General features: G+C 36.2%; 1 protein-coding gene across 9 annotated transcripts in view; it reads left to right on the top strand.

Annotated features, from left to right (window-relative positions):
* Positions 1–12,520, top strand: part of AKAP6 (A-kinase anchoring protein 6) — a 284,148-nt gene that overhangs the window by 250,057 nt on the left and 21,571 nt on the right. For all 9 annotated transcript variants that reach the window (XM_065064088.1, XM_065064084.1, XM_065064086.1 and 6 more), the window contains one exon: positions 3,906–4,121. In XM_065064088.1, the coding sequence (XP_064920160.1) occupies positions 3,906–4,121 (216 nt within the window). The remainder of the gene's footprint in view (positions 1–3,905; positions 4,122–12,520) is intronic.

Here is a 12,520-nt window from a genome sequence, read left to right as displayed (position 1 = left end):
CATGGCTACTTGCATCCCCATAGACAGTGCCATCAGCCCATGGCTTGGAGACAGTGTTTGATGTCATTTGACTCAGCAGGGGCTTTTCCAGATGATTTAAGGCACGGTATTAACAAGCTGTGAAAGTAGTTTCAGCTAGCCCTTTTTAGCTATGCAGATGATAACTTCAAAGCACTGAAAAGAGGAGTAGGCACAGGGAAGAAAAATCTTCCAAGATTCTAACAGCACAGACAGGAATCCTCAGTATGAGAAAGCATGGCTCGTAGTAACATAAAAATGAATAACACCTCAATGTTATCATGGTATCTGTTGCAAAGCAAAGGACTCAGGCACAAAGTCAAGTTCATACATGGCAGCTGCACTTGCTGTGTATACTCTTAGCCTGCAGCAAAAAAGCCAAACACATTCATTTAAGTCTTGCTGCGAATGAATTAAGTGAATGTGTTTCTCCCACATTTGCAAAGGTTTGGACTGTATTTACAGTTACCACAGCTCAACTGACACATGATAGTATGAGGAGCCACAATCCAAAGTACCTGGTCTCTTAATCTATACTTCAGCAAATCTTCTGCACACACAGGAGCCTCAGTGAGCCTAAGTGATGCTCCTCAGCCTACTGTTAGATCATTTCCTCATTTTATGACCAATAAAGTACCCAGTAGCTTGCTGTAGCAGCTGTAGACCATCAACCCCAAGCCTCCGTAGAGATCCTAATAATATTTCTTTTCCTTTTTATTTTTTTTTTTTTTAATCATGAATTATAGCTGTTAATTCACAACGTAGACTGTACCTTGAAAATAATGAAAGTAAGCATAGTCCTGGAAGCATACTTTGCATGTACAATAGCCATATTGACAGGTTTTTATAGAAGCACAGCATTTTAACAATAGCAGAACGTGGATGGATATAAAACGCTCTGAGACATCATGTCATAGGATACAGGCAATTATTGTGTCCCTTTAGGACACTGTATACCAGATCCTAATACGGTTTAGATTCATTATTGCTAGTACTGTTATATAGGGTTTAAAGATGTCTTTACATGATTAAGTTCTCTGGCTTTTAAAGTACTGTTGCTATAGCCAACTCTTTCAGCATATTAGATACAAGCACTTCGTTCTTATTCTGTTTAATATTAACCATAATATCATGTAATAAAATTGAAACAAAAGTGCCATAGGCCTAATTGTACTGTCACAGCCATGTAAATCAGAAATAGCTTCAGTAAAGCTACTATTATTATGCTGGTGTAAAACTGATGTAAATTAGAAATCACTTGGATCCTGTAGCTCTGCTTTCAGGTAACACAATGTAAAGGCCTCACTTAAACTCCCATATAATGGCTTATGAATGAAATATTCCATATCTCATCTTATTATATGTTATTGTTTCAAAAATGAAAAATATTTATAAGGGATGACACAATCAGATAGATCAAGGTAAGTTAATGTTATGGGGCCAGATTCTGAGCTGTATTGTTTTCTGTTAAGTTAATGCAGATCTATTAATAGATAGATTTGACTGCCATCGATATGTAACTTACCATCACTTCCATAAAAATGAATTGTTAACTGTTATACAATATCAAAACAAAACAAAACAAAAATGTGACTTTGTCTTTAGGTAGATTGTTTGGCTTGGTTTGGTTTGTGTTTTTTCTGGTGTGACATTAGGCTAAGGAACAGCATCAGAAAGAAAGTGTGCCAGACATGGTGGTTACATCAAGAACTGTGTAGGAAACTAGTAATGAACTCTAGGAAAATAAATAAAGGCAAGTTCAGGAAATGTAAGTGAAAATGCAGCTCTGGTATAAATTGAATAATAAAATTCCTGGTCATATTTTGCCATAAATAGTGGTTTGGGAATTTGTCATTCACCTTATTTAAAATTCAGAAATATTAAAGGTACAGGGTTCTCTCATTATAGAAGTAATAGAATTCTAGCTATTACAGAGTTAGGGTAATTTAAATAGCTATAGAATGCATTATATCAATAAGTGGAACATCTGTATGAAATGTCCACCTGCTGATATACTACTCAGTGTACTTTACAATGAAATGTACTTAATCATTTTAAGACGTCTTCTAATGAAGCCTTATCGGGATTAACATTTTGAACACAAATACTTTTAGGCATTAAAACTTCCACTTTAAATGAGATTGCTTTGTCTTGTTTACCCTTGTTGATTAATAAGCAATCTGTTAACTGTTAGAATGGCCCAATTGTGCCAGAGAAAGTAGATTAGTAATTCAGCTATGTTTGTGGGTTTAATCATCATTTCTCTTGAAGGCTTTGAATAAAAAAAAAGCTTGCACGCTATCCGTAGGCAAAGAAAAGATATATTTTTTTAGATATGTATACCAATGTTTTGCTTCAGACTTTCAGCGTAGTGTTATTGATCAAGCACAGACTTCCAGCAGCAAAATACTCCTTTGAGGTACAACATTTCTGAGTATAAATTCCAATTTTAAAATAAAAAGTTATATGAAAATCTGGAACTTGAATTCACTTTCTATAGAACGTTATTGTTTTGCTAATAAAATTCAGGAGAGCAGGTCCTGATTTTTTATCAGTTAATGCTTGTGAACAGCTTCGAGAGACACAGTATTTTTTTGTTGTTGTTGATTGATTATTACATTTAACTGGAAACTTAAAGGCAAATACCCTGTCTTCAAAAAAGATGATAGTTCAGATTTTCTCATGGGGTCATGCACTTTCATCTGTGGCATCCCACAGAGGGAAACAGATGTTGGCAAGTTACAATTTAAATTATCTGGAAAGCTCCCACGTGTGGAACACAGTCGTGTTAAATTCAGGAGTAGCACAGGCCTATTGACAATAGTTCAACACTTAAATGATGCAATGCTGTAACATTGTAGTGTCTCAGAAGCTGGGGTGAAGCAGTTGTCCTCAGATGCATTTCTACCTTCTGCACCCCAGCTTCATAGGTATTATTGTTAAAACACATGATGAGTTAATAAAATCCTGATTTGATGTTGAATGATGGTAGAGCATGATTGTGGATAAAACCATGCTTGAAAGAACCGCATGTCATTTACTGCTTCTGGGTGGTAGATCTCTCTTTAGCTTTGGCACATAAGATGAATGCATCCTATTATTTATACTGCTCTTCAGTGAGATTCTCTGTGTAGTTGCTTGGGTTTCTGGCATAGAACTAACATATGCTGGTTCCCATTGATATTCAGCAACATTAGGGCTTACCAATTGCTCCCATCATGCAGTTCATGTCAGACTGCCTTCTTGGTAGCACTGGAATCAGTATGATGAAATAAATGCGGTGAATTACTCTTCTTAGAGAAGGATACAGTTATCACTTTATACCTACATTTACTTGAACATGGAACTACTCTGGAAATATTTTATGATAACAAAAAACATCTGTAAGTAATTTTATACTGAGTTTTATCCTTCCTCAAGGTTTCTCCTCTGACAGGATACATATGACCCATAATTTCTATTGTTTTTTCTAAAAATATGTATATTCTCACTGCATGACTAATTTTTTTCCCCCATTTTGTCCTGAAGAATTTCTGAAGCTGATTACTGTCATGGTAACTTGTTTCAGATGTGTCCCAGTTGAATGAAAAAAAAAAAAAGAAGAAGAATAAACCGGTCTACACCATAAACCTTTCAGTATTATTGAGACAGTTAGCTATGTATGGCATTTGTTTGAAGAAGACTGAAAGTAGTTTTATTCCTTCTGTGTTATTAAGGCTGTGTTCATCTGAAAATAAAACATTAAGCTTTGATAGTAAGTATGAGAATTTACCGAAGAGCTGAAAAAGCTATTTTAAGACAGAAATTGGGCACCATTAAATATCAGATAATAGTTAATGCTTTCATTTGCATTCCACACTGACATCTGTTGTTTGTCTGTCCTGCAGTCTCTCTGCTGTGAGATCAAACAGAGACGTCGGGGGGTAGCCTCTGTGCTGCGATTATGCCAGCACCTCCTAGATGACCAGGAGACCTGCAACCTGAATGCAGATCACCAGTCCATGCAGCTGATAATCGTAAACCTTGAGAGAAGGTGGGAAGCCATTGTCATGCAAGCTGTCCAGTGGCAAACACGGCTACAGAAGAGATTAGAAAAAGATTCGGTGAGTGATGCTTGCTTCAAAAAGATTTCATGTGGCTTCATTCTTCATAAGAGATACTTTTTCAGTGCAAGACAAACACATTAATCTCAGAGTGTTCTGACTGAAGATGTTGTTTCTAGTCTTTACTGCCAAGAAGTGAAGCTTTAGTTTTTCACAAAGCATCATATTCTATGGACAAAACTGATTAATAAGATAAACTCACAATATACACGTTCTGTTTGGTGGATATTTAGTCGCATGGCATCTAATCCCATCAAGTAATGAAAACAATCTTCTCCTGTTGCCAAGTTGCTCAGAACCTAGCAGAACTGGGCCCAGAGACATACTTCACTGATTGTAAATATTTTTCAGAAAAATAATTTTGGAGTAAGTAAGACTGGTTTTAATTAGCATCCCAGCAGTAGATGTGTATTTCATATAGAATGCCATGGGTATGTGATTAAGATACAATTCTGTGTTACATGAATATAAGTAAAATGCATTAATTTGCTTTTATCTCAGGGAAATTATTCCTGAGAGGCAAAATAACACTCTGCTTAAACCATCCATTAAGTGGCATAAATTAGACAGGTTTTCTACAGCATAAAACTATATTATAAAGCAGTATCTACATTTAAACAATAAACCATAGGGGGAACAAAATAATCCCTACTGTAACACCATTGACTGTAACGGATGAATTGGCTCAGCATGTTTTGTGCTACTCTCATAATGCTGAAGTCTGAATACTGCAGCAACATTGACAGCAGTGATAACCCTGTGTAGTGCGTGTACTGAAGAGCCTTGATGGTATTTGAGAACAAGTGTCATATATTTAGCTTACATAATTTTTTAGGTTTATATCATACAAATAAAAGGAAAAAATACTTGACACTTACATGCTTCCTAACAATTATCTGACTAAGTGAAATACCACTTTTGACTTCTTTTTGTTAAAGTTCCTTTACAAAAATAGCAGAAGCGGTAATTCTCTTGCTCAGTTATGGCAATGTAGCATGATGATATACAATACATTGTTCAGAACACTAGCAGCTCCTGAGTGAAAAAACTATTAGCCTGAACAGGTCAAGAAATGTTGAGTTAGTGAGGAGGATGCATTGGACGAGTGAACTGTTGAAGGTAACAATAATCTATTGCCTCCATACCTTTATTACATTTTATAAAGTAGGAGTGCTTCACTGTCTGTTTGGTTTATTGGCCTCTACTTTAGGTATTGAGATAGAAATGGGACTTGAGGAAGCAACAAGGTTTGAATAGACTTTCAGGACAAGTCAAAAGGGGCATGTCTCTGTATGAGGCACCACGGAAGGAAAATATCACTGAAAAGCAGATGAAGTGTCAATGTTGGTTTTATAAGCACAGGAATAGTCAACTGACAACTTAGTAAGAAGTGCAGATAACTGAGGAGAGTCGGTTAAGCTCTCAAAAATTTGATCTGTTTGGAAGAAGTGTAAAAATTATTAAGCTGCATGTGATTGTACAAGGGTATAGAGAAAATGAAATATTATATTTCAGCCTTTCCTTATACATCTATGCATAGAGGGGGAAGTATCTACTGAAGAGGAATGCTACTGGAAACCATCAAGGAGATCAGCTAAGAGTTTTCACTATGCAACCAGTAGAAAAAGGCCAAATATTGATGATGCTAAGATTCCTTCCACAGAGCTAGTGAGAGCTGTGGATGTCACAGCTGGTGCAGATTACCAGAGGGGAAAACAGTCACACTGGCAGAGCATGAGGAAAAGAGGAGATCTGGAGAGGACAGGGCAAGAATTCCATTTTGTCTGTACTTAGTTCATGTTAATGGACACTAAGAATGAGGTATTCAGAAGACAGGCAGAAGAGTGGGGTTAGATGCAAAGGAGCTTACTTGAGCCCTCAGTCCAGAGATGAGAACTGCAGGTATCTGAATATATGTTGTAATCTAAAAAGGGAAAAGGGAATCAAATAAGGAAAAAGGCTTATTTGAGTCTAGTAAAAAGCAGAAGATTAAGGAAGAACAATTAGCCCAAAAAGAGAGTCAAGGTAGAAAACTAATCTAGAGAGCAGAAAAATAAAAAAAAAATAGTTTGTTGAGAACCTGATCAAGTGGAGTCAAAAGTAAAACAGAACTTGGTAAAATAGAGATCATAAGAAAACATCAGAAAAATTTCAGTGCAATTAAAGTAAGGAAAGAATTAGTGATGGTCCAAAATGAAGCTGAATAGAAAATGGAGGTAAGAGTATTAAACAATACATTCACATTTAAATGAGAGGAAAGTGAAGAAATAAAAGAAGACAATGCCATCTTAACAGTGGCAAAGAGACAACATTCTTGAGTTTTGATGGTGTTGAATCTAGGAGAGCAAGAAATGAGAACACACGTCAGCAGTGAAATAGGCTGGACAAGTGAATGTGTTAGAAGATAAACGTGAGACTGAGGAATAGAACAGATTGATAAACTAAGAAAGAAAATATTATAGTAAAGCTTTTTAATTCTCTTGAGAAATGGTTATATTTTTGTTATAGTTCCATCTTGGTAATATTTTTAGTCGTATTACTAATGTATAAAAAGCTGTAGTTGACAGTTAGGTGGTGCAACACAAAATGTTTAATGAGATGACAGCAGTAGGAAAAACAGTTGAATTTTGAAGCTTCAAAAACAGATGTATGCAGTATTAGACAACAGCCAAATTGAAAAGTAGTTCTCAGAATCCCAAACTTTAGTTGCTATAGGCTGTTTATCTGTTGGGTCTATAACTGCACAAGAGAGACTGGAATGGGTTTCTTCTGTGTTTCTCTAAATGGTAAAGTACCAGAAAGATGATGAACTGCCTTTTTTTGTCTTCAAAACTTATCATTTTGTTGTAGTAAATATAACTTCTATTTAATTTGGAACAGAAACAAGTTGTATTTGTGAGAGAGCTCAAGGAGAGCTGAATGGAGGTCCAAGTTACTGTAGTGAAAGCATATTCTCTCCTTTTGTATGCGGGCAGTTGCCATATGGAAGCAGTTTGCTCTTTTTATAATACCTGCAGTCACTCTAAATAAATTGTTATGAGTTAATTAGAGCTTGGTACTGCTGTTGCAGCAGGAGCAAAGTAAGTTGTGTTTCTGTTGGGAATCGCAGTCGATCAGGAGTTGAGGCACGATGAGGGTCTCAGTATAGCACTTTGCTTGATAGCTGGATGCTTGGGACTGCACAAGGCACATGCTGCTTTGTTCCCACTTTGCCACTTTGCCTGGGCTAGTCTGGAGTTATTTACTGGGCTGAGTTGACTTTCACTGGGCAGAGGGTGTTATCATTCCTTCTGCTGAGAAGTGGCAACCATTTTAGAGCTATCGTGATCCTCATCAAATTTTCACTGGGGAGTGTTTTGTTTTGGGACCTCTCATCCTAGGTTTATTTATAATAATATGATTCTTTGAAGTATGTCGGTATTTACAGGTTTCTTATGTTGATGAAACTATTTGTATTCTCAACATTTAAAGATGCCCCAGACACTGCAGGATTCAGGTTTCTTTGTCTTCCCTGGGCTGAGCTGGCATGTTCTAACCTTCCTTTTCACTTAGTTCCTGTGTAGTCATTTCTTGGTTAGATACCAGAACTGTTTCTTCAGCTTCTCTATCTCCATGTATTTGATGGTGTGCCAGTCTTGGCACAAAACAGTATCCCTTGGTAACAAGTCTTTATTTGTGGTTATCCACAAAATACTGTAATTTATGAAAACAAATATCCTGATGGCATCTGACTCATTCATGGTATCTGACTTGCTGACAGTAAATAAGATAGCCCAAATGATTATGTTGCCTCATATAAGAGAAAAGAGTCACTTGCATCCTCTACTGTCTTCCTAATTTGTGTGCTGGGATCTTCCTTTGTCATGTTTCTGCCCTTTTTTACATTCAGTCACTTATCTGGGCCATTTATAGCATTCCAAAGGTATGCTGGAATTAACCAACCACAAAAGGCTTTTAGGTTTTGTTTGAATTGTTTGTTTTCAGCAATGTTTAATTTTGCTCAAATTTGGCAATAGCAGGCACCATAAATTTATAGATAATAAGAAGACATTAACATGTAGTACAAGAGATGTCCTTCTCATAAACCAAAAGTTATGTCTACAATGTGAGATTATCAGTAAGAATCACTCCAGAAGGATGAAATATGGATAGATTCAGTAGGTTAATCAAGCTATAATGAATGAAGTACTCATACAATGAAATACATGAACGCATACAACCCACAAAGATTACATTTAAAAAACAGTAGGACACTTGCCTCTTACTGGAAGCAGTCCTAATCTGTTTTAGCAAAAGAGGTTTTTATTTCCCCATCTGTTGTTTTGTTTGTTTTGGTTTTGTTTTTTGTGGTTTTTGTTTTGTTTTGTTTTTTGGTAAATTTTTTCCCCCAGATTTATCATTCTACAGTTTGCTGATATAATGTTATATGTCGCCTAAATTTTAGCTTCAAAATTACACAGATGCCTTATAGTTTGCCTAACAAGACCCTGCTAGCAATTATCTTGAAAGTAAAGGAGTGTGTCTGGCAATTGCAACAGCAATAGCAACAATCTTTAGTCAGCTAAACCCAAAATTGCCATCTAAAATTCCTGCTCAACAGCTGGAGAAGCTTTAACTCACTGTGCGTTTTCCTTTAGAGGGTCTAGTCTACTTGAAAGACGGAATAGTTAAAAAAAATATTTGAGACAGACTCAGTCATGGTCATGCCCACAAGTTTGCAACAGTTAAGTCAAAGTGGGAATACATAAGTTGTTCTATGCAATTGGTTTTGATCTTTTGCTCAGCCAGTGATACACATAATGTAAATTATGTGTTGAACCCCAGTGGATGATTCCAGCCGCTACAGATGTTCACAGTTTGGGGATGTCCTGTCCAGTTCAGATATGTCTCTGCATAGAAAGCTGCAATGAGGTGACCATGGAAATTCACTTTTCTGGGACTGTTTTACCAATTGGAGTATATGAGACTGTTGTAATGTTGTGGCTGGGAGAGAGGCAGAACTGCAGTTTCTAATGGATTTCACTTCTAAAGTCTCAATTCAATATTCTTGCCTTTTTGGTAGCTGGAGAAACTACTTTGTATCCAGACTGTTCATTCATTGAATAAGAAACTTATCTTTTTTTATGGAGCATACAATCTCTTTTCTTATGCAACAGACAGGGCTAATTATTGGAGGGACAATATTAATCATGCTTCTAAAATGGAGATTTTTGAGTTAAGGAGATTTGAGTTAAGGTGCTATAATTCTCACATTGCTCTGAAAATGTCTGAAATCTGATCACTACGTTCACTACTGTGCTTCATGAAAAAAAATAAATTCTTATTTCTCTTCTTCTCCTGAGTCATCCTGTGTGTACACTACACTTTCTGACCAGTAAAGCCCCCATCTCTATTGGCTTGAAAGTATGCTGTACATCCAGCCACATAATTGAAAATAATAAGGCCACAATAAATGGGATGGCCTTGGGGTATAACACCCAAGGGATTCAATTGGTGTCGCTTTGCATCAATGTCCATGCATCATGGTAATTGAGGTAACATAACCAATTACCACATTTTAATTAGAGTTGTAAGGACTTGGGAAAACCTGCAATGGTGAGACAGCTCACTTTAAAAAAAAAAAGGGCACGTCTGTCTTTTCCACGAGCTTGTTTCTTAGGATGTAAAGAGCCTTTTTAAAGCTCTGTTTGGGACTTTCTTCCAACTTCCTCTTCATTTCATTCTTTATAATGCACTTTGAAAAACAAATTGTTTAAAAGTACTATATTGCTTCTGATCTGATATCTTTATTTTTTTTTTCTATTTATCTGTTTCTGAGATGCTATCTGGTGAAGAAAAGTTTTTAATAATGCTAGGCATGGTGTCTCCCCTTCACTTCTCTATGTTTATTTCACTGGTGCAATATTTTTTCAAGCTATGGAATACCATTTGTTCTAAGCTTAAATCACAAAACAAGGCAAAAAACACACACACAAAATCAAAAAAAAAAATAGTTTGTCACTGTTCAGCTATTTGTTAGATAGCTTCACTGAACAAAAACTTGATTTCTAAAAGATTCTTATTTTATCACAAGCCATTATTTTGTGAGGTGGGATCTAGCTACAAATTTTGCATAAAATTTAAAAAGTTCATCAGAAGTGCCTGGTACTAGTGCAAAGAACTGAGTGATGATTAACTTCATTGGCTGAGGAGGATACACTACATGTTGTAAAGTGCTGAACACCTATTACATGATATAGGCCTCACAAAGTAATTTACTTATGTTTGAATATTTACAACTTGTTTTTTTTCAGTATCTATCACAAGTTATTTTTGTTTTGATATTGGCCTTCTTCATATAGTGTATGACAGTACGATCTTGATTGCTTGTATTTGTTTCTGACAGTCATCTTGTTTTTCTTGTATTTCAACACTGAAGACTGCTCACTTTGGTGCTTCCTTAAAATATGTTTTTTAAGTGAATGGATATTTGATTGTAGAGTTTACAGTGTGATGCACCATCCTCATACCTGAGGTGCATGTTTTTGAGCTTCTGGGTTGCATTGCATGCCTGGTTTGTGATGGAATAAGTAGCTCTATGACCTAAAATGAAGTTACATAAATGGTGAACATCAGTCTAGATTTTCCTTTGGCTTTAATTGAAGGTAGGTGATATGCCCACATTCTTGCAAGAAATTCTCTGTTTCTCATAATTTTATTGAGAACCAGCCATAGTTATGATAGCAGCCATCACAGCAGTATGCAGAGTCTGGATGATCTGGCAAAACCAAAGCTGGTAAAATCCTTCTTATTGAACAAATTTTGGTAAAAAAAAATGCAGAGCCAATGGAGTTTAGTCAAATATAAACAAAAATTCAGGCATATGGTCTCTCATATTCTTGAGAAAACCTCCTGAGTGGTCACTTGCAGTGGTAAGCTTTTAGAGTAAATAGAAAGAAAAAGTAAGACATTTCTGCAGATGACTCTTCTTCATCCTCAGATACTGCAAAACTTTCTGTCACAACTAACTAACAGCATAGGGTAACAATCCACAGATTAAATACTCCATGGAATGTTGCAATCTGATAAATTATTCAACCGTTTCTCTTGCTTTGGCAGATGTTGTAATATTTTGCCATGCTTTGTAAAATGGTAGGAAGCCCAAGGTGTGTATTCAAACTCATAACCTCAGCCAAATGGGAACAAATTCCAGTCTTCTGAGAGAGCAAACCCTCAGAGGTAGTCATCTGAGCTCACTGCCACCAAGTCAGACTTTGAGCTGTTACTCTAATTTTAATCACGTGATGGGCTCTTTAGTTGTCAGTTGAACTAGGCAAGAAGAGGCTAATGGTTAACCCAGACTCCAGAGATTTCACTATTTCACAATCTCTGAGCTCTCTGAGCTCTCCCTTTGGAAAGGACAGAAAGTAGAGGTACATACTCCTAACTTTCTCTGGTATCTAAGAGGATTTGGGAGTAGGCTGAATTGTTAAGGTTGAGAGCAAACATACTCACCAGTTCTACTGGATTGCTTGCATGGCCTTTGTTCTTTTCTCTTAATGAAAAGGGAGAATTGGATAGAAAGTCTTCATGTGTAGCACAGTTTCCATATGGACAATGCTAGGAATAGACTTTCCTGAGGAGCCTCTTCCAGTGCAGTTTATCTTTGCTCCATAATGTGAGCCACCTAGAGCAGAAAGAGTAGTTCAGCATTCTTGCTCTTTTAATCCTCTTATTGTGCACGGAAATTTCTGGACATACAGCGTTTCCTGCTGATGCTGATGGTGTTGGTTACATGTAAGTTTTTAGCTTGCATTATAGTGAAACCTACTAGAAAATTTCTTGTGGCTTGTTCATCCACAGTCCCATGGTAGTAAGTTTCATGAAAACACTGTCATAGCTCTCATATGTAATAGCATTTGATCCTCATTGGTGGGGTATCTAACAATTTAAATTTCTTTGCAATTATAGATAGCTACAATAATAGTAAACCAACTTGCTGTGATTTTTGAAATAAATATTTAACAAGTAATTAGAAAAATTCAGGTTTTCAGACAGCAGAAAACAATCCTATAAAATCTAGAAATATGAGCTTTATAATTTTATAATGGGAAAAATTGACATCACAGTAACAGATTTAGGTCTTTAGAGCATGGTAGCATGTATTCTACCAACCATCTGTCAACCTATTCATCTCTTTTCCATACTACAAATTAAATAATGGTCAAAACATTGTGGGTAAAGTACTTTACACAACTTTGATAAAAACACATTCCCTACTGCTGAAATGTTCATTAGAACTGTAAGATGCATAAAATCTTCGAATGAATTCTCAGGAATGATCAGTTTTAGTAGGAAAATATGTGATATTCAGAAATTGGAAATCTTATGTTTTCAATGCATGCAGATACTGAAAGAAC

Source organism: Columba livia, chromosome 5 (assembly GCF_036013475.1).
Source record: "Columba livia isolate bColLiv1 breed racing homer chromosome 5, bColLiv1.pat.W.v2, whole genome shotgun sequence".
NCBI classification, from domain to species: domain Eukaryota; kingdom Metazoa; phylum Chordata; class Aves; order Columbiformes; family Columbidae; genus Columba; species Columba livia.
This window is presented reverse-complemented; position numbering and strand designations above follow the sequence as displayed.